This window comes from Pleurodeles waltl, chromosome 4_1, assembly GCF_031143425.1.
Source record: "Pleurodeles waltl isolate 20211129_DDA chromosome 4_1, aPleWal1.hap1.20221129, whole genome shotgun sequence".
In the NCBI taxonomy this organism is placed as follows: Eukaryota; Metazoa; Chordata; class Amphibia; order Caudata; family Salamandridae; genus Pleurodeles; species Pleurodeles waltl.
The window spans coordinates 638931753-638959273 of NC_090442.1; the positions used below are offsets into that span (position 1 = coordinate 638931753).

Genomic DNA, 27521 nt, shown 5'->3' on the forward strand with positions numbered 1-27521 from the left:
CTCGAACCTCGTTCGTTTCCCAGCTCCGAAGTCGGCATTTCTGGCGGATACTGAGTACGGACTCACTCCTCTCTCATTCTCTTCACGGCAGGCTGCCCCATCATCTCCTCCGCCCCGGCTGCCTCATATGCAGTCGAGTCACTCAGTCCTCCCCACTGACTGCCTCCTCTCTTCCACCGGAGTCCGGCTTCGCCCCGGCCCCGACAGTCTCCTCCCGCTTCGGCAGCTCCCCCTCCCACCTCCCTGCGAGCCTCTTCCTCCCCACCCAGGGCACCTCCCCCTCCAGCTGTGAGCAGACTGTTGCGCTTTGCCAGTCTTGGTAGAGAAGAGGGGAGGATTCCTCTGCAGGGAGCAGCCATGAACGTGGACAACGAGAATGTCCTGCTGGAGCTGGAGGGGGTGTCCGAGGACGGGGAGGCGGACGTGGACGGGGAGATCGGTGAGTACTCGTGAACACCACCGGTGTCTTCTACGATGCACTGACGCCGAAGAAGGGCGTCAGTAGCACTTGGAAAGCCCGTCGGTCTTTCATCCCCTGTTGGTTTCACTGAAAGTAGTGTCCCTATGTTTGCAATCTACAGTGACGCCAACACCGCGCCAAACTTTTCTGTGCAAAACAGAGCCTGAAACTTTGGAATGTTCCCCATCGCACTTTTATTTTTTGTATGCACTGTATGGTGGGAACGCCCAAGGAGTTACGGGCACAGACCATGCGCTCCAGAACTCTCATCATGGGAGGGATGTGTCCTTTCCGAGGAACTGGCATGGTTTTCACTATTTATATGCAAAGCCTCCTTAGAAAAAAATCATCTGTGTAGTTCAGAGGCGTGAAACGCCCACTGCATAGATATGTGCGTTGTGAAAGTTCCCAGCCCAACCCCCTGTAAAATACATGTGTGGGCTCGTGCGCCTGATACAAATGTGTCCGCTAAACCTTACGGCCGCAGGCTCCATCGCAGCTAAAACATTTAAGCGGGCAACTCCCCAAACCGTGCAGACCAGAGGGTAAATAGCATGTTAAAATGTAGGTTATGTTTCTCAGCCTTTCATCTCTCTTCAGTTGATAAAATGAGCGCCACTGACCTAATTGGTGGAACCGGTGGGTATTTACAATGGCACGAAATGGTGAAACCTGCGGCAGTGGCACACCCAGAACCAGTTCTTGAGGTGCATTTGTTTTATTTTGATATCTCTGGTTGATTCTAAATATCTAAGAAGAAAAACATTCTCCCTACATGTGCCTTTTTCCTACCAGCAAGCAGCTGTTCCTGAATCTTAGCCAACGCTTTCATAGATGGCAATTATAACATATGCAAGCTCATTGATTTTATACCAAAAAGTAAATAATGACACCTCGCGCATGGTGTGTCCACCCCTTTAGCGGCCGCACTGCTCTGCGATGGGACATCTCAGTCCCATGGTTTGGGCCAGGTAGTCCCTCCGCCCCCACCCCGTCACAGACAAACAACGCCACGTGTAGCGGATGGAGATAATGCTACAGAGAGCGTCTTATTTTGAACTTAGAACTGGATATAAACTTTATTCAAGAGGTCTTTGTTAGTTTATAATCATGCGAGTGCCAGCATAAATCTAACTGCTATGAAGGGCATGCTGGGCCATTCATTATGAATTAACCAGAGCCTTACCACAGTGATGGATGGATCTCCATACATTGCACCCGTCCATGCTGTCTCTTGCTAATCCCGAGATTTGAGTTGTCCCAACTCGCGAATAAGTAGCTCATCGAGTGCTCTCGCTGCACCCTAGGACTTGTGGTTTTGCATTTGTAACGGAAAAAGTATCCCCACTAATTTCGACCAGGGCAGAGTGGACGCCTCTCTCGCTTTCTCATATGGCCGGCTCGTGTTTGTTGCTTTCAAGGGTGCTGTCGCCAAACCTCTTAAGTTGCCACATTAGTTATGATGACTTAGTTGTTCCTTATTTTGGCTTTGCATTCCGGGCACTGGTGGCCGCCAACATATGCAGCACTGAGGCTGGGAGTGCACAGACTGATGCACGCAAAATGAAAACCTTTTCATGGAGATTGACACCTGTGTGCCTGTCTGGAGCATAGTTACTTTGGCTGTGGTGAGGGTACTCCAAATAACAATGCCCTTCTGAGTTACTGCAGTTTCTTAATACCTGGATAAATAAAGAATCAATAAAAACAGATCTCAGTGACAGCAGCTGGACTTTCAGAGGGCTGACTAGGAATATCCCCCGAGTGAAAATGGTGTCAGAACTTGCATATTCGCTCACTCACCCACCAATACATTTCTCTTAGTGAGTTAAGCACTTACTGTAGATAACTGTCTGTAACCTCCTTGTTACGCATGCCTTAACCGTTCATGTTCTGTGACCAATGAAACTTTGTACAACTCTGCAATACTGGATCTCTTCTAAAAAAAAAAAATGGAAGGTTGCACATATTTCTTTCCGTGAGGAAGGAAAGCATGCTTTGCTATTGCCATGCTGTCCCTATTCTGTGAGGAACTAAACCTTGCATTGCTGTTTCCCAATTTGTACCTGCTTGTGCGGGTGGGATCTTAGGTGTACCTGTCCTCTGAAGGAGGGATGCTTGCATCGTTTCTACCCAACGTGTAGCTGCTTTATGAAGAGAGGTGTTTTCACTGCTGTTTACCCATTCTATAATATAAAGACATAAAGGATCATTTGAATGCCCTTGCATAACATGCCAAGGCCAGTCAGAAATCTTTATTGGACTCAGGGCACACTAGCTGCGGGCCCTGGTCCAGAGTCCCTGGTTTCAATTACAGCTTCCCAGCTTCAACAAACTGTGTGACAAAGGCGAAATACTTTTCTTCCTTCTGCCTCCTTTTCAATTATCATCACATGTGAGAGCAACTTGAAATAACTTAGTTCTGGATGTGCACTGTACAAAAACATTCTCAGTATGCTTATTAGACCATAATGTTGCTCCATTTATGACATCAGTAAAAGCCTTTTATAAGACGACCATCTTGCCTCTTGGTTCACTAATAAAAGTTTCATCAGGACAGAAGGGAGAAAGAATGTGATATCCACCCATGGACTAAATTCCACAGTATTGAATCAGGAAACCTGGTTTCCATTCCAGCTTCCAAGCTTAACCAAATAGTGTGACACTAGGCAATTACTTTGCTCCATTCCTTTTCCATGATCACCATATTTAAGAGCACCGTGAAATAGTTCATGATGCACACTGTACAACAACCTCTCTTGTGCATGGTTTAATAGACCATACTGTTGCTCCATCCATAAAAATAAAAGGCCTATACAAGAGGAAACAAAACAGCTGACTTGCCCCTTAACTCATTAATAAGATTGTCCCAGCAGAAAGAGTGTGGGTCGCTAATTTTCATAAAGACCACTCGGAGCAGTGATATAATCCAAGGTGCTAAAGTAAAACCATCCAAAATACATTTTTTGTGTAAAAGTTCATACCTCGGTTATAAATAAACTGGCAGTCCATGTCATTTTAAGAAGAGCTGGAGGCCCAGGCTGAGCCAAGTGCTGTTCTCTTCAGCCTCCACTGCACTGCTTTTCGAGACGAGATGCAGCGCATATGGGGCTGCGGAGAATTATAGGCCCGGCAGTCACTGCCTCACCACCACTACCCTACTATTGCTCGCGGCGAGGCAAGAGATGCTTTGGTGTTGGGTGTTTAGTTCATGATCTTAAGGTGTATGCACTCCCTCTGCCCACACCCAGTCAGTTGCGAGTGTGGCTTGGCAGAATTGGCATGGTCTGTTTCATCGTCAGGCTGCAATTATAATGACTCGCCTTGGAGGAACAGGCTGCATACTGACAAACCACTCCAAAAGTCTGCTGCAAGGCCTGCCTCATCCTTTTCCCCTTCTGAGGCCGGTGAGCATGCCTTATGAACAAAAGATTGTTTTACAGCGTTTCATGTAAGATACCTCTATTCCTGGGGAAGACAATCCCACAGGGGCAATATTCAAGCACCAAAATAAGTTGATGGAAAAAAAGAAGTGTTTGTTGCCTGTCCCATCTGTTGCTAATCTTGTAGTAGGGAGGCACTAGTGAAAAAAACATTTTGCGCTCCCCCTCCTAGAATTTTAATATAGGTCTAACAGTTTAACAACGAGAGAAAATAAATGTTGACATAACCTCGCCCAAACTAGAGACCGCAATAACCAGGAGACTGTACAAGCAGTGTACAGCAGTACTGTCAAATCCATCTCAGTGCAAGACATGAACCCCACTGTTTAAGTATACTTCAAGAGGTAGGGTATAGTCATTTGGAGTTTGTATCTGTCGTGCTGGAAATGTGTACTTTCTGTATGTATGTGTCTATTTTTCGAACATAATGCAACAGTCCTTGAATGCCTTTCACTCACTCTAGTGCATTAGCAACCTGAGCTGTACCTGTCCTGTATGTGTGAGAGATTTGTGTGATGTTGTTTCTGCTGATGCCACCTGTCCTTAGCTTCTTACTTATGTTAGCGAAGGTTACGCTACAGATTTCCATGTTGTACCATTATTGCTTTATGAATCTCAGTGTAAATCATTCCACTTCACATAAGAAAAAATGTATCCCCATGACCAAAGCTTGTTTTACTGCATGATGTGAGTGAAAGAGTAAACTCTCACAAAATATCTGAGCAGAGTTTACTTCTGGTATTATGTGAAATAAATGTTTTTTTTTTTAAATGGAGTAGGTGATTTTGTAAAATTTTAAAACAAAGCTGTTAAGTGGTTCCATGGCATGTATAACATCCAGCCAATTTTGTCATGGCATCCACCAGCACTTTGCACGATGGGGTTTTGATCCCATAATGAAACTGTCAAAAGCAAAACTACAAGCCCACAATTCAACATGCTGTTGGATACAAATAAATAACTGATAGTATCCTATGTCATAGTGCCAAAGCACAGCGTTTTAAAATGCAAGATAAAAAGTGGTTCCTGCCTTTCTGCCTCTTTTCCTATAGGCAGTCAGGGGGTAAGCAGCTAAGTGGGTGAAGAGGCAGGGAAACCCCTTCAGATGTGAATGCCAGCATCTCCTGTTAATGGGCTAGCAGTAATACTCCTCGGAAAATCAGGTCGCTTAACGGGTTTATCAGAACAATGTGAAGAGCATCAGCAAATTACAAGTGCCTAGAGACAAGGAGAAAGGGAAAGTAATGACTATCCCTCCCCTACTTTTCTCCAGCCCATCTTCCGAGGTTTGGGTGATTTAGAGGGCGTGGTCGCAGCACCCCACCTCAAGCAAGCACAGCACAGATGCTACCCCGCCAGTGGTGCTGGGCACTGTAGTCCTGCCGTTTGATAGGTGGGGGCAAAGTAAAATTGGATTTACTGAATAGCAAGAATGAATGAACCGTTGTATACAACACTAACAGTAGGAAACTAGTGTGCTTCGGGTAAATTTGCTTTTTATCTCCTTAAAATGTTACCTCCCACATGGGACATGACATTCCAGTGAGGTGCCCATTCAGGCCACTATGGCTGCACATGTCCTGTCGAGAGTGACCATCAGTCAGTGCGGACAGTCTTGACGGCTCTGGGCTCTCATGTGCTGGCCTAGTGCAGTCTGGGCGTTTACTCCTTGGTTTGCTTCTAGAGGACTAATTCAAGTAAGACACCAGAAAGCAACGATCTGCAAGCTAAAAGCCCCGCATGGAAACAGTATATTTGATCACAGTTAATGAGGTGCCCACCGTGACTCTGCCTGTCCCTGTTCAGGTGTAATGCTGCCAAATGTCCGAGTGCCATGTAGAACATCTAAACCAGGCCTAGCATTCAAGCTCACAGCACTTTGCATCATGGGATCTGTCGTTGTACAGTTACTCTCCTACACCACTCCCAACGTGCAGTGGACATCCTGGACTGACGGAAGGCGTCACACGACACGGGCCCCCTCCACTCCGGCAGAGGAAGGGTGGTGCGCCTCGTTTACCGTGGGTGGCCTGCAGACACCAGATAAATCATCTAAGGGACTTCAGTGGGAGTTTAACTTGTTTTTTAAGCCTCCCAGTGGTTTCCTTTATCGCCTTCCTCTCTGTGCCCTTTTGGTACGTCAGGCCGCGACACATGAGGTATCGAAATTAATGTAATACTTTTAGCATTCTTTTCATTTTCTCCGACAAAAAAATATGCGCCACTTCCCGGGTATGCGTTATGTTTTTTTTCTTTCTCCGGCAAAGACAACCAGGGAACTAAAAAACGTGCTCTTTTGTGTGCCACGCATTTCATTTTGAGCTTGTGTTTCACACCACCACAGAGCAGCGTGCACTTCCCACAACCTGCACATCCGGCAGGTTCAGAGCACGCGCACATGATGTAATGTGGTCCATGGAAAAAGTTCGGAAGGAAGGGGCGCGCCATCCTGCTGATTACCCGCCAGCATAGTTGTAACTGGTGCTACAGATAGAGGCAGCAGGTTTAGCCCTCGTTTGACTACAGGGCGGTAGTTTTGAAACACGCGCTATCTAATCCAACCGGGGGTCACACTACGAATGATGATAATTTAATTGCTAAGGCTGATTTTTACACTGTACAAGTGACCTGGCGGATCTGCCCATTTAGCCGGCATACTGGCATTGCTGCCATCGAGGTTTGCGGTGGCACACACCGGGGGTAGGCGGCCCTCACAGGTTTCATTCTAGGGTCGGGCATTCCTAGTTTGTTGCCTTGAGCTGCGCCCTCAGAGCAGCACATTATGCAAATCAAAACTACTAATTATCAAGCTTTCCCAAAACGCTTGGGGGATTAATAACTTTTCCCCAAAACATTCAAGAGCTGGAGTCGGAACGGTAAATAAGCCTTCTAGAATATGTGGAACAACTTTGTTTTCCACCCAGATATTCTGTAACTGGAGTTAAAAAACTAAACCTGACCTCCTTTGTCCGACATGCCCACTGCTGCCCCGAGGTGACCATCTTCCTCCAAATCATCAGAGATACTGTCTCTAAGTCTGTTTTTTCATGTGATAAAATAATGCATTCTTGGCGCTCCACTCTTTGTATGCTGCAAGGAACAAATTAGACGAACAGGCATGCATGTGCTGATTTGTGGGTTGAAAGCCCAGGACTGGAAATAGTGACCATGATGACAAGGTCTGTCATTCTATTGCCTACACAGGCTTTTTTGGGGTGGAATACTCGTGCACAAGACGAAGTGCTTGCACTTTAGAAGTGATGATACCCAGAGGTTTCTGGGGAGTCTTGCGTTCTTAAGAGGCTCAGCTCGCAGTATAGACATGGCTATGCCTAGGGACTTGTAGAGCATCAGGGCCGTGCATCCTTGATTGTGCCTGCACTCTAGAGATGGCAGCAAACACAGGCTTCTAGAGGTCTCACTTGTACACCACACATTGATCCTGCACCATAACGGTGGTTACACGTGGGGCTTAAGGTGTTCACTCCATGCAGTGGTTAATTCGATACCTGAAAAAGGCTGCCAGCAGAAGTCCATTGTGATCTGGTTACTCATGTGCGGCTCTGTAAGTGGGATAGAAAGCGAAGGGGGTGGGAGGCTAAAGAGCCGTGGCAGGCTATTTATTTGGAGGCATGTCCGAAGATGTAGAAGCCATGGTCTGTGTAATTAGGAGGGACTGTGCTTGCTTTAGTTTACATTGAAGCATCATTCAAAGATAAATCAACTTAAATCAGAAAAAAATGACAGATGACATACAATCTATACCACAACGATATCAAGAAAGAGTAATAATCCATCAGCCTACATATTTACCAAATACTGTATTTAAGCAGCACTAAAAAAGATATCAAATTTGGCTTAAGAGGCTGATGCTCCAATCTCTGACCATGAAGTATTAAAAACTCATTAAGAACGTGACACAAAGCATGGATGTATTTCTGTATTTAGCTTGTTTCCTGCAGCATGTTGTGACCAGATAAAAAAAATAAACATTAATGCACAAATATAAATATTTGAAATCATGATGTTCTAGATATTGTTCTTTTACTGTAGCCGCCATATACAATCTAAATCCGTCTGGCTATTAAGAATATTGCTCTACAGCACAATTTACAGATATAAATGAAGTATAAACAAACTAATTGAGTTGTTTTCAATAATAGTGCTAAGCTTGCTAATGTAACCAGCTGACTTATGACAAATTCAGTGCTGTGAATCATCTTCATTTAGTATAACATTGTTCTTGTGATAAATGTTACTCACTTTTCTCCCACCAACTAAGAAACGGGCATAATAAATGCAAGCTCATTATATGAGTTATAACAACATTTCTGGATTTTGTTTCAGTTATTTCATTTCTCCAAAGTAATATATAGTTTGTCTTACTGGGTTACAGACTGAAAAAAATATACATACGTAGCATGGACACTTAACCTAAATCTTATACAGTTATCAAGCACTTTTACCATTTATATTTATTTCAGTAGAGTGTTGCTTTTTTCTAAATGAAAAAACAATATTAACAGTTCACAAAATATATTTTGAGGTATTCATACAAACAGCAAGTGATGTTGAAAAGGTTTCCCTTACCTAGTAATTGTTGGTTTTCGAGGTCTTAGGAAATTCTGAGTTACCCTGGTTTAAAGGTATAATTTAGGATCTCATCAATTGGTTGATTAAATCCCATGTTAATGATACTAAAAAGTAATGGAATGTACATTAATTCGACTTCAGTAGTCAGAATTTCTATTATGTTCCAAGAAGGCGGGAGCCTCCCTTACCTGCTGTTAATGGACACAGCTTGCATGTGGTTTGAATGCGATGAAATTGCTAGTAACATTTTGTGAAGCTATTTATAGAGCTCAGTTTTCTGCCTAAGGGAGCCCATGCGGTCTAACAGGAATGAGGAAGTTATTTGTTACTCAAAGATGGCTTGCAATTTAAACGGGGTAACAGACTTTGGAGATAGTTAGAAACTCTTCAGTTCTGAGGTAAACTGAGCTATATTTTTGAGTCCACTAAGTAGCATTGCATGAGGTAATTTGATCAAAACAAATTCTGGAGTAAAAAAAAAATAATAGTGGCAAAAAATAGAAAACAAAAATATATTTTTGGTCTCAAGAGATATTTAAAACTCACAATATTACTCCAATCTCTAGTTCTAGAAAAACAAGGTAAATATGAGTGAACTATTGGGAATAAAGGTAAAATGATGTCTTAGGGGAATGTTTTTTCCTTTCTTGTAAGGTAATTTGTACATTTTAAAGGAAGAGCTCAGTGCTTAAAACTAAACGGAATTAGCTTGTATGTAACAAGTCAGAACAGTAATATCCTACAACGTACATAACGTTTAATGAGTGCAATCATTTTTTAATTTATGAGATTTTCTCAAATGTATTTTTGGGTGATAAATATGATCATACATTAACCCTTATCATAAAGGGTCCATAAGAACGGCAACTGTACCACTTGAAAACTTTCCAATTAATATAACCAGAGAAGACCTAATTCAGCTCCAAGCGATAACATTTCCAGTTACAGAGGATCATCTAAGGTCAATAAGTAAATTCAGTTATAAACAAAATGAACTGTCAGCAGTTTACTAATATACAGCAAAGTGTTGGAAGGCGAATAAAGGAAAGTGTGTAGTTCTCTATCTGAATCGAGGTTAACGGTGTATAAATTGGTGATTCAAAATATCTCTTGATATTCATCTTAATTCCAAATTTCATCCACTTGTATAACATTTTATATTCTCAATGCAAATTTTTCTACTTTCTTAGAAGAACATTTTTGCAACATATGGCTAACTACTGGATATCTGATATCCTTTTTTCAGTGCTCTCAACTGTATTTTCTTCTTTATTTATGTTTATGCATCGGAGAGCAACATTTTGAAGTCCATACAAAAAAATTATTAAAACAATGCAATATTTTATGCTGCAAGTATTAAAATAATCAATCTTGTACTTCTAATTTTCACCAGAGTCCACACAATCTTTAATTTTGTCCTTAATTTACTTATAGCCAATATAGTTATTAAATGACAACCCAATGTAATTCTTCAGTAAACAAGGGAACCCACGATCTAAAGGAGCCAGGGGTATCAATTTGTAAAAAAAAAAAAAAAAAAAAAAAGACGGTGGTCCCTTACAAAAGAATATTCTGACAATAGTTCCATTGAATTAAAATAAATACTATGTGTGAACAAAATAATAATAATTTATTTTGAACAGAGAGTTTACATATGCATTTCATTTAAGATACAAGTCAATCAAAACAGAAAAGTGTAATTTACAAGCAGGCTATTTTTCATAAAAGCCATATCATATCATCCAAATAGCTTTGCATAAGGACATTATTTTTCATAATAGACAGCGACAACAGTGATTACAACATGGTCCAACACGGTCCAATGACTCAGACTGTTGAACAAAAACAGAATATAAAACAAAATTATGTGTCAATAAATGGTACCTATACTCATACACAAAAGACTATATTGTGAGTCAAGGTACAGTTGTTTATGTAATGTTTCTATCCCCAGACCTAAATGGACGGGGTCATCATCAGGACAAGAAAGATGAGCCCGAGATGGACAATTGTAAATATATGTCTGCTAGAAGAAGAATAAAAAAAAAAGAAGAAAAAGGAAAAGCAAAGAAAAGAGGGAGGAAAGAAGGGTGGGAGAGAAAAGGAAAACAATTAATTCAGACTAAAAACATCTCCTAAAATTAAGATTCTCAGTCTCTATAAAGGAAGTGTGTATAATCCAAGTGAAATTCCAGTGTTCATAAAGAAAGGTGCTTATACACTAGTAAACAAGTGAGGAGACAAGCGAGCATTCAAAAAGGAACTTGTGCATCCCTGCATGTGAATAAAGCAGAGAAGAGCCCCAATGGTGAAAATGAAGGAAATAATACAACGTTACAAACAAGCATTTGCAATGCAGTGGGTCTTGCATTTGCTTGATTTAGACCTATTAGCGTTGTAAATCCCTAACTGGACTTTTCTTGCCTCATGAAGAAAGCAGATCGAAAGCGCCACCATGAATGTGAGCGCAAGAGTTATTGGCTCCTTGCGTGAATGTCCAGAAAGGATCGTGGCTGGGATGAAAGACAAACCGAAACCGGAGGAGGGGCCTTCACACGCTGTGACAGAAGGAAGCAAGATGTATTGTGATGGTCAACAGAAATGTTCACTTAGTTAAAATGCCTCGGGAGGGGAACTCAGCACAAAAAGAAGGGACATGTAAAAAAAATGCACCAATAAAAATGGAACATTTAAGACCAGCCCAATAAAGAATGAATAGCAAGAGTGGGCATGGTTAGAAGCCCACAGAGAGATTACTACAGGGTAGAGCGCTTGCGTGCTTGACCCTGAAAATGCCAAGATTACCTAGTGACATCTGAAATCAACTAAAGCACCAGTCAACAAGAATCTGTGAGCAAAAAATATCTCCATAAAATTCAAGTCACAAGAAATGGAGTCATGCCCATATATAGCCTGAATACAACATAAGGCATCCAAATGCGATTCGAAATGTCTTGTAACAATGAGTTAATCTGTGAAAATAAGACAATAAATGGGGTACTGACATCCAATCAAAATGTCCAAGTCCTAATACACATTGTGAACCACACAAGGAACTTACCAATACTAGTATGACACCATAATATATTCAAAGAGGAATTCAAGAATATGATAGGGTCAGAAGAGCAAATAAGACAATCTCTATATAACAACATTTAATTTTTTCTTCTTCTTTTTTTATGTATCCAAACTAATATTTCCATTAAACAGGGAAGGGAAGGCGGGATAATTTTAGCCTCCGTGTCTTTAAGGAAATACAGATTCTCTTGGCACTGTATTTGGTGAATCGCTTTCTCATTACAAGACCGAAGGCTACCATTATGCATGATGGTAGCCCTCTAATACTATGTCTGACATGTGTTGAATTGATTTATAATAATGTTTAGCAAAAATAAAAGCATTCAACCAATCAGCTGCTCTCATAATATCTTCTACTCTCCCACCTTTCAAAAATGTTTGCTAGCCATAGTACCTCTAATAGAATGAGCATGAAATTTCTGTAAATCAACACAACACCTGTTTGCTGCCTGGTACATTTCACCCATCTTGCAATAGTGGCTGTGGTAACTGCTTTAAAATGTTTTACAAAGGAAATCATTAATTGACTTACTGTGCCAGGGTGAAATTTATCAATTTGTGGATCATATTCTCTCATACAATCCACTACACCCAGTGTCTTACACACATCAAATCTTGGATAAAAGATAGTATCGACACAATTTTGTGTCTCTTGGTAATATCAAATGTTACACCAAAGGAGTCATAAACCCTGTAACTTACCTCCGATGCCTTGACATCAGAAACTATGACAAGAAATTAGGCAAAACAAAGAGGCTAGTTTAACAGTTAGCCTTTTCAAATCTAAATATCTATTACCTAGCCATTCAAGAAAACAAAGTCTGAAACAAATTGACATCTCACAAGACCTCATATCTTGGTCTAGAAGGCCTCCGTATTCTGATGATCTTAAGAACTCTACAAACCAAAACATTTTTACCTACACTTTTGCCATTAATATGACTGTGACCAGCATAGACTGCTGGTCTGTAGCAGGCAATAGTTCTATAACTAAGGTCCTTATCAAACTGGTCCGCCAGGAAGTTAACTACCCCTACTAGAGGAGCCTCATCAGGATCCAAGTTCCTTCACACGCACCAATGTATCAAAAATATCCTAATTCCCTTACATCTACGCCAGGTTCCTGGAGACCAGGATTCCTCAAGTAGTTCCTCAGCTTTTCCTGAAAGGCCTGACATTTCGGGAAAGGATATCCTAATACTTTCCAAGCAAGAAAGTTCAAAGTTCTTATCTGAACTAGAGGATGTTCCTGTCTGTCTTTTAACGGGCCCTCCATAGCAGGGAAATAAAATGGAATTTCGCAAGCAAGCTTCAAAAGCATTGGAAACCATGCTTGTGAGACACAGAATGGAGTTACCAGCATGGGAGTACACTTTTCTCGTCTCATTTTCTGCAGAACCCTCTGAATCATTGCGAATGGAAGACACTCATAAGTGTTCTCTGCCCTCCAAATCTGTAGGAATGCATCTACAACTCTAATAATTCTTAAGTTGAAATGTCAGTCTGCTCAGAAAAGGGCCTATCTCCAGAGGGGCCCAAAACCGATCTATTTTCCAGAAACACTCCTGGTTCAATTTCCAATCGCTGCAATCTTTTAAGAATCTTGAATTCCCATCCACAGTTACATTTGCCGTACCAGACAAATACTGAGCCCTCAAACTGATTTTGTGTTCTAAGCAAAACAACCAGAGCTACTTCACTGAATCTTATAGATCAAGGGATCTTCTGCTTCCAAATCGATTTGTATAGGCCACTGCAGAAGCATTGTCCAATTTCAACAATACTGCTCTGCCTTGCAAGCAATGTCTGAAACTAATGAGAGCATAAAGACCTGCTGTCAATTTCCAAATAATTTATTGTGTTTGACCACAATCCACTAGTCTCCTGTACACCCAAGCGTGCATCCCAGCCAGTTAGACTCACATCTGACTCCAAAATGATGTCTGGAGAACATCCAAAAATTGCATGCCCACTTCAAGCATCTATAAATTCGCTAACCACGAAAACAATTCCAACTTCTCCTCTTGATTTGCGGTTATCTTGTCTCCATACCATAAGCATGCCTGGAGGGCTCTCGTCTTTACGTTTTGTAATGACTAGGGAATACCACCTGAATTGAAGAGAATAATAGACCTATTAGTCTCGCCAACTCCCTTAGAGTCAACAACTCCTTTTTGAGTACATAGCTTATTTCTTTCCTTATCTCGGTCACTTTCTTTTTGGGCAATACTAAATAACAAAACCACGTTGACTGTGTCTATCATGAAGCCTAAAATGCTAGATTGTGTGAAGGGATGGATTTCACAATAAATCCCAGCCTTTCCAGTAGGGTTTGACATTTCTAACTCTTTGAGGATTTGACCCTGACATTGGGACATAATAAGAATGTTTTCCTGATCATACGACTACCCCGTGCGCTCTCTCTCTCTCTCTCTCTCTCTCTCTCTCTCTCTCTCTCTCTCTCTCTCTCTCTCTTTCTCTCTCTCCATCTCTCTCTCTCTTTCTCTCTCTCTCTCTCTCTTTCTCTTTCTCTCTTTCTCTTTCTCTTTCTCTTTCTCTTTCTCTCTTTCTCTTTCTCTTTCTCTTTCTCTCTTTCTCTCTTTCTCTTTCTCAGTAGGAAGTTACTGCCCTCATCACCTTGTGTGAAGCACCATGATGCTGAAGATAGGCCAAATGGAAGGAAACAAAATGGGTAAAGTCAGTTCTGTCATTTGAATTGAAGATAAGGCTGGCTGTCCTCATCAATGGGGATTGCTAAGTAAGCATCTTTCAGATCCCTTTATCATCCGGTCACATTACTAACTAGTCGTCCTTCAACAACATGTCTCTTAAGAGATGGATCCCTTCAATCAAGGAATCTGTTTAAATCCCTTACGTTTATAATGGGTCTCCACCCTTTTTCCTTTTTCTTTATCAGGAAGAGAGTACTTACAAAAATTCTGTCTTACTTTCTCACGTATACAATAGCCCCTTTTCTCAACATAAACATTATATCTTTGTCCTCATAAGTTCTGCAGGTCTGATTTCAAAATCAACTCCAGTGGAGGGGCATGTTAAAGGGGGTTTATGTGAAATCTGTGAAATCTATTCTGAAACTTTGAACAGTTTAAAAAACCTGTGGATCTTGAATAATAGCTTCCCATACATGGGTAAAATACTTTAGGCGACCACCTACATCTTTCCTGTACAGAAGAAGCAAAAGTTGCTATACTCACACTGGTACCCAGAGGACCCCTGGCCTCAGGGCTTACTCCCTCCCGCTCACTGATAGCGGCCCTTTGGGGGTAGAAGGAAGGGGCAGCACAGGCTTGATAGCCTCTACCATAGCCTCTCTGCTTGATGTTGGTGAATTGGGACATCTGGAACCTGTGGCCAGCAGAAAGTCCCCTTCTGCTGGCCCGTCCAAAAACACCTCCTCTGAAGACTCTGCACATACTGTTGTGAGCTTTGTTGACGGCTGTGAAGGTAGCCCTGTATTTACCCATGCTTTTGACCATGTATTCTCCGAATAACATGCCCTTTGCATTCTCTGTGGCTTCTTTGCCAGCTAAATCTCCTAGTTTGGGGTTTATCTTCACCAGAACCACCATGCGTCTTTCAGCGTTAAGTCCTGCATTAGCATTTCCCAGAAGAACCATAGCGTGATGGCTTCACCATCTCAGGAGGTCTAGATCCAAAGGAAGACCCTCAATGTTGTGCCTCTTCAATCATATCAATGATTATTGCCAATGGGCCAACTACATCAAGTAGCCAGTCCTGGCATTGTTTGAGGGATCTTTCTAGTCCCGTCCTGGCATCCCTGCCCATCTTGAATAGAAAGGTGATTAGCTTGGGATCTAGATTCAGGGTAAGGCAGACCTTATCATGAATAACTGTTCTTCGAGCATTCGGCTTTAAGCACATTCCTCACCTCCTTTTCAAGTGGATTCCTAATCCACTTCTTAATAAAATTGGCTGCATGTTGTAAGGGCACCATTTCACACTTCTAGGGTGGTTAATACTATGGGAGGAGAACATTTATATTAACTTCCTGCCTTGTGAAAGAGGTATCTTGCCTAAGGGAACACAAAGGAGGTCCTTTCTGGCCTACGGTGAAAACTTGAAAAATCTGTTTCATTTTAGACTGAAAAAAGATAGTCAATTTGTTGCAAAAGGATTGATCAGGGCAGAAGGCAGCGGTACTACTCAAATTAGCGTGGTAATTAACTGTTTGTCTGATCCCCTCTTACTTTTTCTCTTTTGCATGATATTATCAATGGTCTCCCTAACACAGGCCCACATGTCAGGCTGAATCAGCTTTTTGATAATCTCCTTGTTAATTTTTACTTTCAGGATCTCAGGAGATTCTCTGTCTTTGTCTGACATATTGGTAAATTAGAGACTGATAACCTCATTAAAGAGGACTAAAGTATTTATCTAATTTCAATTTAAAGATAAAATCAAGAGTATACAACTTTTTGGGGGGCAAATTAGGGAGAAACCCAATTAAACAACTCTCCACCTAAAGGGCAACAAAACCGCTCAGCTGCTTGATAAAGCTACTGTAACTGTCAACTGTCATTGTGACACGTTACAGATCTCGAAAAACAGCAGCCTGAAACTAATATGTAACAATAGGACTAAGCCCAAAGCAAGATGGTGTTCAAATCTCGGATTGGGTCTGCTTCACGCTGTTGCCCAACACATTCCTTTAGTCGTCAGGCTCTGTCTGACACGTCCGAGGCCAAGACCCGTCCGGCAGGCTTCAGTGGTAATGGCATGAATATCTGAATGCTCCGTATCTGCCCGGCTGCTTGGAGAAGCAGTGTGGCATCAGAGTAAGCTGAAGGAAGATTGGGAGGGGGCGCTTGAAGTCTATGGCGGCCGCTCAGGCAAGACACAGGCGGAGGCTGCAATGGAGCCTATTCTCAACACGCCATCATAACAAAAGCGGCTACAACGGAGGCTAATTCTAACCCTCCTTCATACCAATAGCACTGAGAAATCGAACGTCGGAAAGGGGAAAGAACAAGTAGGTGCTCAATTTAATAATAAATTGAGAGATATTTGTACTGTAAATGGTCACAGGAACCACTACATCAACAAAGGGTGGTATTAGGTGACCGGTTGGGTATTAGGTGATTGCTTGCCCTCCCACACCCAATTACGCATCTAATAGCAAGTAGCTCATCTAAAACATCAGTAGTGCTACAGAATATTGAGCATCAATGCTGTAGGACAAGGGTCAGACCCAGCAAAGAAAAGCAGCTGGTAAAGTATATCGATATGGTACTGTGCCTGCTGCTGAGATCGATGGGCAACCACTTGATCAAAGGATGACATTTTGGGAAGGCTCACCTTCTTCTGGAGTTGATAACAAGCACCATTCAATGGGATCAGATTAACAACATTTCTGAGAAAGGGTGTTTTGGGCAGCATAAAATCATTACTTTCATTCAGTTTTCTGTTAAAGATCCATATGCTTTTTACTCACATGCAGAAATAGGCAGATATGCTCTCTGCCAAGCCAAAGATCAAGGTTGCACTGTCTAACTCGTGCAAGGAAACAATTAGAAAACTTTGGACAGTGTTTTGGAATCCAATGGAGTTCTGAATTTCAATAGGTCCATGCACACATCCACAGGTGACTCGATTACTTACTGGTAATCTTCATTACCCAGTCCTTACTGAATGACACAATGCTTCCTACAGGCAGACGTATGAATGACTTATCGTTCCTTCCCCTTTAAAACGCTGGAACAAAAAGGGGATAGAAACCATTTTTGTATGTTTTGCGAGGTAAACCGTGTCTGGCACTGGCAATCATTTTCTCTTTCAGTAAGGACTGGGACCAAGAAGATGGATAAGGTGGTATTGGAATCTGCCCTACTGTCTATTAATCTCAATTAATGAAAATCGTTTATGTAGAAAGAATCTTCTGAGGGCATAGAAAAGAGTTCAGTAAGTATTCTGTGCCACCGTATGGGAAACCAATAGTTCTAATAATCACAAGGAATATATATCTATCTGAATGCATACAAAATGAAAGGTCACATACAAAAATCCACCAGATAAAACTCACAATTGAGTGATATATTTGAAATCACAAAAGGTCCTATGTGGTGAACCATACAACTAAGCCTAAGAACCAAGCTCTTAAGAGTAAAGATGCAATGATTTGCAATGCAAATACTTCTACTTTATGTAGGCTGATGTGTTTAAGGTGTCGGAGTTTCAGTTAAACGGTTAACATCCATGAGACAATCTTCAGGACTATATTTGTTTAGAAGGATCCTTAAAAAGAGAAATTTAACAACCATTTAATCAAGATTTCTCAAAATCAGTGCACAGAAAAACAATGCCCAAACAGTGTGTATGTGTGTCACGGCAACCCACATCATGAGGTGCCGCAAAAGGTCATGCACCTCTGAATGCTTTTCAAAGCAGTTATTGTATTAAGGGTGGTAAGCAAGTGTCTAACCAGCTATAGGTGTTCCCACATCTGTAAATCTACCTACACGCATATTGTGCTTGCATCCAGTACATAGCTACAGTTCATTAATGCAAAATGGGATTTTTGGAAAGCCCAACAGTGGTAAATTGCATTTCAGATCACAGTGGTGAACTGTATTGTATATAATCCACTCCTATCTAGTGAATAGGGACGTCCATGTAGACAGTACCTACAAGTCCAATGTTTCACAATTTAAATCTGTGAAATAGGAAAATGTTTCTAAACCAATATGTGCACAGGTGTATGCATTGGTGGGGGGGCTTACCAAGAAGTAAACTAATACCTTATTTGGTAGTGTTGAATTTGAGTACAGATACTGCAGTTAATATATGAGTGGGGAGCCCACAGCTTCAGGAATTATTCATGGCAAAAAACATACCTACAAATAGCTATATAATATAGATACAGACTACTGCACCTGACTATGTAAAAATGAGCATAGCGGGAGTAGCTAGGAGTATAAACCTACCCATCAGCAGCAGTGTCGAAGTCCACCATCTTTGTGGCATTCGAAAGAAAGTGCATACAAACAACACTGAGGCTATAACAGCATGTACCCGGAAGTGAATCATGGACAGAAAAAGTGAATCAAATGTAGAAAGTGCTGCCATCTTGTAGCAGCTTTGAGAGCACATAGACATCTAATTAGAAGCCCTTTGAAATATCGCCAAAATAATTTTGTAAAAAATATATGTATAAACTGAATCTAGAAACCTAACCACAAGAATTGTTGCAACAGTTCTAAAGGGTATCAACAGATAATTACAGTAGGGCAAGTGACATTAACTCTAATTAGATATTAAGTGCTTTAGCATGTATGTTCCCCTGCCAAATCAATTTATTCTCCCAATGTCAGAAGGCAATCTAAGTCACTCACCGTGTGGGACATTTAAGAACCTTTTCTTTCTACGTAAATGATATTCACCAGTTGAGTTGGCTTGATTGATTCACAAATTACAAATCTAAAACGTATAACAAAAAATGATTCAAAAAATGTCTTCTGGGATAATGCCACAAAAGCAAGGCCATTTAGGAAAATGACTGAATGCATTCTCTGTGGGGCTATGGTTCTGAAACAAGGCAGGGGGCTTCCTAGGGCCAGGGAAGTTATCAACGTTTTGGAATGAGCCACTATGACCAGCCACAAATCAAGGGAAAGGTTAGCGGAAACATTAAGTTTGCAGGTTGTTATCCAAGATTCTTCACCATTGGATGAAGGACCCTCTAACTGGACATACCCCTAACCTTCCTACTCATTCCCACCCTCAGGATATAATCAGGTCTTGTTATGAAAAGCCTCAATGGAATGAGGTATTCCAGCAAGTTAACCAGATCCATATTGTGTGCCATCAAGGAAATTACCAGGGCAACAGAGGGATGACCTTGTTGATGAATGTAATATCAAGATTCACTCACCACATTCAGGACAGGCACAGTTGTAGGCCTTCTATAAAATTTCAGATCATGGAAAAAAAAACTGAGACTGTGAGGGGAAGGATCTGAAGGTGAAATAACTTGGAATTCATAGAACCCAGATGCACCAGTGGCAGTTTCCAAGTTAAGGTTGTAGGTAAACTGAACCAATTAAATAAGGTCGTCAGGATCAATTCATAAGTAAGTCAATGAGCAAAACCTGTCTGAAGCTGAATGGCAACAAAATGGTTTCTTGACAAAATACCCTTAAACTGCATTAGGCACTGTGTTTGTCTTTCTGCTTTAGACAGAATTGTATTGTGTGGTGAGGGACATTGGTGAACTGTTGTACACACAGCTGAATACTTTCTTTACTAGTCTTGCCTCCAAAACATTTAAAATGCCACAAGGCTCCCGCTGCTCTTCGACTATAATAAATCTCACGTAGTGTACTTTTAATATCTTTTCTGGACATACACATTTGGGGAAGAAGGACGCCACACCGCCTTATTGTGTGTAAAGGGCCGCTTTATTGGAAACAGGTGCACTTACAACCATAATATGCCCTTGGCCTAAACACCTCACAAAACTAACACCTCACTATGTATTGAGTTATCCTATCATACCTCCCCCTCCCCTACCCTTCCCCTCCCTTTCTCTTACCACAGGGCCTCTTATTATCCCTTACATTGTATTGATTCGTTGCTGAAACCCATTGTCATGTTAATAGTCTCCTGCTGCTTCCTACCCCTTGAACGTGCAAATCCCCCAAACCCCTGAATGTCCACCTATTCTTGTCTGAGTTGTCCTGCTGCCGTCCACTCCTTTCCCACCTGTCAATGCCTTGTCGGTTCTGCCGCCCCCCGTTCTCATAGCCCTGTGCACTGTCTCAGTTCCCGCCACCAGAAAAAGGAGCTCTCTCCTTTTTCTGCACCCCTCTCCGATAGGAGGGCGCATCCGCAGACCGACCTCGATCTTACCTTTCACCTAAGAAGGCTTTCAAGACCTCCTTCACCTGGAACAGGTACAACTCCATGCCCATGAAGGACAGGTGTACTCCGTCGCCCCTAAAATATTCCCGATCCTCAAAACAAAGATCCTCGTACTCCAATACTGAAATACCATAATTCCCTCAAAACACCCTCATCTCTTTATTGATTTTTCACCTAGCCCTCTCAATAGCCCCCGGTTTCTGCACCCCTCTCCAAATCCTACGCGGCACAAAGGCCATCCATATTAAGTGACATCCATACCATTGTCTCCGAATCTCCAACAAGTCCGCCTTCATGGCCTTGATCACATACAGTCCTGTCTTCTTCACTAAGTCATTCTCACCTAAGTGTAGCAATAAAACATCAGGACAAGAGCTGCGCCCCTTCTCCGCCTGCAATGCCAACAACTGCTCCCATTGCATTCCCCCTTTTCCCACCCATCAAACTCTATTTCTTTCTTTATCTAAACTCAAGTTAACTACAATGGCTGTGTGCCCTGCTTGTCTGTAGGCCCATTTGACAAAAGAATGTCCGACGAGCCATATGGAGAGGAATTGCGTCGCTGGACCCGACACCAAACCTGCAGCAGGAGAAAAAGATGTTAATGTTCATTCCGCCACTCCGGAACCCCCCCGTCTCACATAACGCTTCTATGCATCCGAACTCCACTTCCCCATCCGCATTATCTGTCCTGAACTCCAGCCCCGCAATCCAGCCTCTGTCGCCATGCCTATGCGAAATGAGTGCGTGCCAAAGCGAGATGCATCCTGCCCCACATAATCCAGACTCACTGGAAGCACTGCTAACAGCTGCTGAGCAGTTACCTTTGCCCGGTTGTTATGTTGAAATAACTCTTCGCTCATGTCCCCTCATGTTGCAGCGCCTTACCCATCCTTACCGGGCACAATGCAGACACAGGATACTTCGCCAGCACCACATGCATCCCCAACCCCTGCTGATCTGTCTTGGAACTATTAAGTCCCAGAATCACCGATGACCCCCAAAAAACCACGCCATCCCATCGCAACCCCGGCTTGTTCCTGAACCCCAGACGTTCCGACACCCTGAACTCCCCGAAAAACATCCGAAACATTAGCGTCTTCAAGAGTAAACTTTACCTCGAATTATAACATACAGTCCCCGGACTGTTCATCACATCCTTTAACAATCCCAATGACATGGGCTGTCTCCCCATGCCTCTCTTCCCCTCCTCTTTGGTCCATCCATCTAGAATCCGCTGACCTAATTCACCAACGGATGGGGCATACCCCCAGAAGAATTTTCCCCAAAAGGCAATCCCACTAATTTAACTGCAATGGTAATACGCGACTGGCGTCTCTCCACCAGTGCCGTAATAAAACGCAAAACATCCTCCACTCTTCCTTTCTCATCTGGGTGCCACCTTGCCCCTGATTGCCTGAACTCCTGCCAAGCCCAAACGTAAGCCTGTCATGTAGAGGGAGCCAGAGAATTCAACACCAACCTGAACATCCACTCTCTCCCACTGACCATAAGGCTACTGGCATCCGCGTCCTGGACAAGGGCTCACCCGCAACGAGCCCATGGAATCACTCCCACTGTGAACGAGACAAAGCATCGGCAATGTCATTGTTCACTCCTGGTACGTGTCTTGCCCTAAATTGGATATCATGGCGCAAACAGTGTAACACAAAAACGCGCAGCAGCTGCAGCACCTGCAGCACCTGCGGATCGCGAGCCGATTGCCTGTTCACCACTTGAACCACTGCTAGGTTGTCAACTCTAAAGAGTACTTTCTGGTGCTCCAGTAATTGTCCCCAGATGACCACCGCAACTACCAACGGGAACAATTCTAAGAATGCTATGCACCTCCCCCCCTCTGGTCCAAGACGCCGGCCAAGATGCAGCGCAAAACCTCCCCTGCCAATACAAGCCAAAACCTGAAGCCCCTGCCGCATCCCAAAAAATCTGCACATCCCAATCAAATGTCTGCCAGGACTGTAAGGGAATCCCATTGAACTGCTCTAGAAATACGCACCACATCCGTAAGTTCTCCTTCACGCCCACCCGTAGTCGAACATGATGGTGCGGTAACTGTCTCTCCGCCAGCGAAAGTGCCAAACGTCTGCAAAAAGTTCATCCCGCTCTCCCCACTCGACAAGCAAAATTCAGATGCCCAAGCAATACCTGGACCTCTCTCACAGTGACTTTGTTTTTCTTCACCATGTCCGTAATTGCCACAATCATGGTCCTCTGTTTCTCTAAAGGCAACTTAGCGACCATCAGATCTGTATGTAACTCAATCCCTAAAAAGGTCTGTGCTGTGGATGGTCCCACAGTCTTTTCAGGGGGCAGGGGCACACCCAGGTCCCCCATAATGTCTTGAAACTGCCGGAGAATGACCACACAATGGTCTGAATCCGCCGGAGCCACAAAAAAGAAGTCGTCCAGATAATGCGCCCCTGAAACTGAATGCCTAGCAACTCAAAATCATCAGGATGCACCGGTAGGAGGCGAAAAACAGACTTTATGTCCGTTTTAGCCATCAAGGCCTTCTCCCATTCTCCACTTCCACCATGTCAATTGCGACGTCCACCGATGCATACGATACCTTGGTCAGGTGTTCCGGAATGTAGTCATTGACCGATACCCCCTCTGGGCAGAGAGGTGGTATATGAGCCTAAACTGGCCTGCTTCCTTTTTTGGGACAACTCCAGTAGGAGAGACAATGAGATTATCTAATGGCCAATCTACAAAAGGACCCTCCATCCTACCTTCTGCTATTTCTTTGTCAAGCTTCTGTTGTACAGTTGCCTCGCGTTATCGACTTGAGATTGTCTGCCCACCGACGCACCCGCGGACCCGTATACTCTATCCAAAAACCCTCTGAAAAACCACGAAAAAACAATCGCGCCGCTTCCCTATCTTCATATTGATCCAGCCAAAATCGCAAATTGTCCAGCCTAACCGGCGTACGAGCTCTTTCCCAGCGCACCCTGTCCACCTCTGTACCTATTGGCTCCCTGATTCCCCGTACTAGTACCACCGGAGGCTGTGCCCTGACCTGATCCTGACGTTCCAGAATTCCCGGAAGCGTAACAGTGAAGGACTGCATGCTTCCCAGCACAGCGTGAGCATTCATCCCGGAATTTGCAGTATTCTCGAGTGCACAAAGCCTTGTTGTAGTCCCAACACGCCCCCGACTTGACAGTCCCTGACCCACTTGCTCCCGACGTGCCTTTTGCTGTGGTTCCTGCTCCACCCTGGGTGGGGTGGTCCCGAAAGGGCCGATACGTAATGGGTAAGCCGCTAGCTGTAAAGACCGTTTTCCCAAATTTTGCAGGACCCATGGTATGCTGCCATAAGTCCGCGTCAATTTCTCCCCACACAACTGAGTCATCTACCGCCAAACACGCCCGGAATTCCTCGTCGTACTGAACCCAGGCGTACCCCCCATAATTCAGCGATGCTTTCCTGATCACATCCATGTATTTCAAGAGCGCTACTGCCCTCTCTGGGAAGCGCTCGCATTAAACACTGGCGTAAATTAGAAATGCCGCCGTCCAATTTTCAATAGTAAAGGGGACCCTGGGCCGCTTAGCCAGCTCATACTCTTCCTCTTTGGAACCTTCCTTAGACCTCACTTCTCTATGTAGTAATTTCAACATCTTTTCTTTCGCGGTTAACATCAAATGGGAACCCAGTGGCTTCGCCGTTCCCTTGTAGGGAAGCTTTTTTCCTTTTTCCCCCCCATCACAGTACCTGGTTCCACCTTTTTGTTTTCCTGTCCCCGCAGTGGTGCTCCCAGGACCCCCGCCTCTTCCAGCCCAACACCTACATCAGCCACATAAACTCCTTTATGCAGGCGCTCCTTGACCACATCCACTTTTGCCTCCACCGCCCCCGAAACTGACGTGGCGGGCCTCTTACCTGTCATCAAGGACCGGGGCTGCTCCTGAGCCACTCGCCTTGTCCATTGACATCCGTCACCCATCGCTGTTGCCCCCTGCAACGACTGAACAACAACATTAGACACCCTCCCTGCACGCACCACCAGTCATCCTCCACCCCTTCCTTCAGCTCCCCCTCTTCCATGCTATCCTCCTCATAGTCAAGGTCCTCCATCTGTGCCAAACTCTCTGCAGGCAGGGCGCCCCCCAGATCCCTTGCCTGTGCGTCGCACGTCTTACCTCCGGGGTGCACCGCCACCTTACCCTGTGAGGGTCCTACCCGCTCCGGTTGCGCCAGGTTAGGTCGCCGCTCCACAGAGGCCGCTACAGCAGGGGGCGCAATACCCACTCTGCTACGCCCTCCCCGTGGAACAACCATAACCTCGCCGACCTCTTCCTCCGATCTTTTCTGCACTGCCATCCATCTAGCCGCTCGGGGCCCCGCCTTCTCTTCCTCCTGGGGTCAATGGGCCACCCATGCCCGTCCCAGGTCCCGCTGTCCTATCTTGCTGCCCTGCTATGAAATGCCCGTGGATCCGGTTAATACCACGTCACCTATCATATGTCCCCCCCCCATACCTGCCTGGGCCCTCCACTCCATTTTCCCCCTTAGCCCTTCTGGAAACACCTCCCTATCTACCTGGGACTCTGGGCCCTTTGCCCGCCTGTAAGTGGGGCGAGAGGGGCGTACTTTTAAGGTAATACCGTCCTCCTCTACCTCAACCTCCTCGCCCTCATCACTCCACTCCCAAAGAAATTAGGTTCTTGAATCATCCCCACCCATGCCTACTGCTGCCTCCCCTCTATCTAAAGAGCTTGCCCAAGATCCTCCCTCCTGCCCTTCCTCATCCGACTCTGGCAATTGTGGCCCCTCCACCCCAGCCCCGGGGCCACTACCGGGCGACACACCCAGTCCCTTCAAACGGTCCCCCTTTCTCCCTTCCCCCTGCACCACTCATCCTTCCAGTGGGCTCTCCTCCCCTTGGGAGGCCTGCTCCTCACATTTTTCTGTCAGCGCCAACCCACTGATGCACGAGTCCCCCTCTCCCTTCGGCCACACCTCCGCTTTTTTAATTAACGCGGGCCGAACATGCCAAGGGCGCGCAGCTACCCCCTTTCCACATCCCCTCCCCTTGTGCTGCCTGCCGAGCGCCCGCACCTTCCCCTTTTTCCAAATATTCACCGCCTTCACATTGACTGCTGCGCAGCGGCGAACATGCCAAAGCGGCTGCCGCCACTCCTCTCGCCACACTCCTCGCTGGCCGGGGAGCCCTGCTGCCTCCGCGCGCACCAAATCCAAGCGGTCGCCGCCTTCAATAAGCGGAGCGCTTTTTGGACTTTCTCTTCTGCTGCCATGACTCTGCTCGACCCCGCTCGGTGGATATAATAGCTTCAGACAGCACACCCCCGCCCCACCTCCGCGCACCAGGTGCCCGCTACTCTACTGGCAAAGGTACCCACCAGAAGAGGTACGTAGAAGGATTTTTTTTTTATTTTTTTTTATTACGATGTCTACAGAGACTGAGAGAAATGATTCACTAAGTAACACACACCCAAATGCCTACCTGAACACTGACTAATATCACCGACTACTGGCACTACTAATACAGACCCAGAAAAGCTACGCTTCGAACCTACCCGGGGCTTCACTAAAATGGCAACAGGGGCACAAAATGGCCCCCTATAAATAACACCTGCCATAGCCCAAAAGCGCCGAAACGGTGCCCTAGGCTAAACCACTTCCCCAAACACCCCGGGGAGGGGGAAGCCTCGTAACTCGGCAATCCCCTCGGGACCTCCTTTTGCATCGAAAGGCCCCCTTTATAACTGGAGGATAAAATACAGTGGAATAACCCGCTAAGATCACTTTGTACATCAGCCAACACATATCTGCTCTTCCTCAAATCCTCCAGATAAAAGATGTATTTTCTATGTGGCACCTGGTTTGTGAAGATTATTTGCCTTTGATGACTCATTACTTAACAATGTATGCTGTGCAAATATCCTGAATGTAAACAAAAGCAAGGATGTGCAGTGTCCAGACAGTGAGAACGTATTACTGGCTGGAAATGCGAAACCTACATGAACTCATTCATATAATCAAGGGAAAAAGACTGATAGCCTTCGTGTATCCCCCTGCAACTGTTTAATTTACGACATAGTCAATCACCAGAGCATATTTCAAATTGAGATGGGTGCTGGGTGGCCCTAAACAATGGAAGCCTTCACTTCTCACCCACGATCCACTGAGAGTAAATAAAAAAACGAATACTATAATGTCTCCGATCCTTCCAGGAGAATTTGGTTGGCTTTGTTCTCTCAGAAGACCAACTAGACACTATAAAATCCTTTTGAGAACAGGGTACTGTGATTGCAAGCCTACCTACTCAGCCATACATGTAACTCCTGCATCTTGATAGGTAATGGATTCCTGAATGTTTCCGTTATACGCAAGGCCAGAGGAGCTTGTTTGATTTGATTGCCATGTTGAAAAGCCTCAAACAGCTTTCACAAGCCATAACAAATGAAATAAAGAAAACCATTACTGGAAGAGGCGATATTAATCCTTACAGTGATTCACAGAATTCTGTAATGACTAGCATCCCCTGAAAGAACTACTACATAAACAGGACTGATTTGTAAACAACCGTTGCCAAAGCCAATAGGTCTCGCCTTTGTGAGAGCTATTGGCTTTGCCAATGTCTTTTGCCCATATTGTACATATCCTGGCTGCTGTTCAGCATGGCTAAAAGTTAGAAGCATAGAGGAGAGTGGAGTATAGTGGTGTGGAGTGACAAAGTGGCATAGAGTAGAGTAATATAGGGCAGATGGCATAAGTCAGAGTGGCATGGAGTGCTGTGGAGTGCGTACAGAGAAGCAGCACAGAGTGAAGTTGCATGGGGCAGCATGAATTAGATTGGTGTAAAGTGGATTGGCGTAGAGTGGAATGGTGTATAGTTGCACAGAGTGGAGTGGAGTGACATAGAGCGCATAAAGTGAGGTAGAGTAAAGTGGAGTGGCATAGAGTAAAGTGTCATAAAGTGGAGTGACATACAGAAGAGTAGTGTGGTATAGAGCGGCATGGAGAAGAGTGGCATAGAGTAGACTTCAGTAGAATGG

The 27521-nt window shown here is 44.1% G+C and overlaps 1 protein-coding gene across 1 annotated transcript in view; it reads left to right on the forward strand.

The window, feature by feature from the left end:
- The first annotated feature begins 278 nt into the window (after positions 1-278).
- ANO6 (anoctamin 6) overlaps positions 279-27521 on the forward strand; it is a 308488-nt gene continuing 281245 nt past the window's right edge. The window contains exon 1 of the mRNA XM_069229080.1: positions 279-439. Within this exon, the coding sequence (XP_069085181.1) occupies positions 358-439 (82 nt within the window). The 5' untranslated portion in view covers positions 279-357. The remainder of the gene's footprint in view (positions 440-27521) is intronic.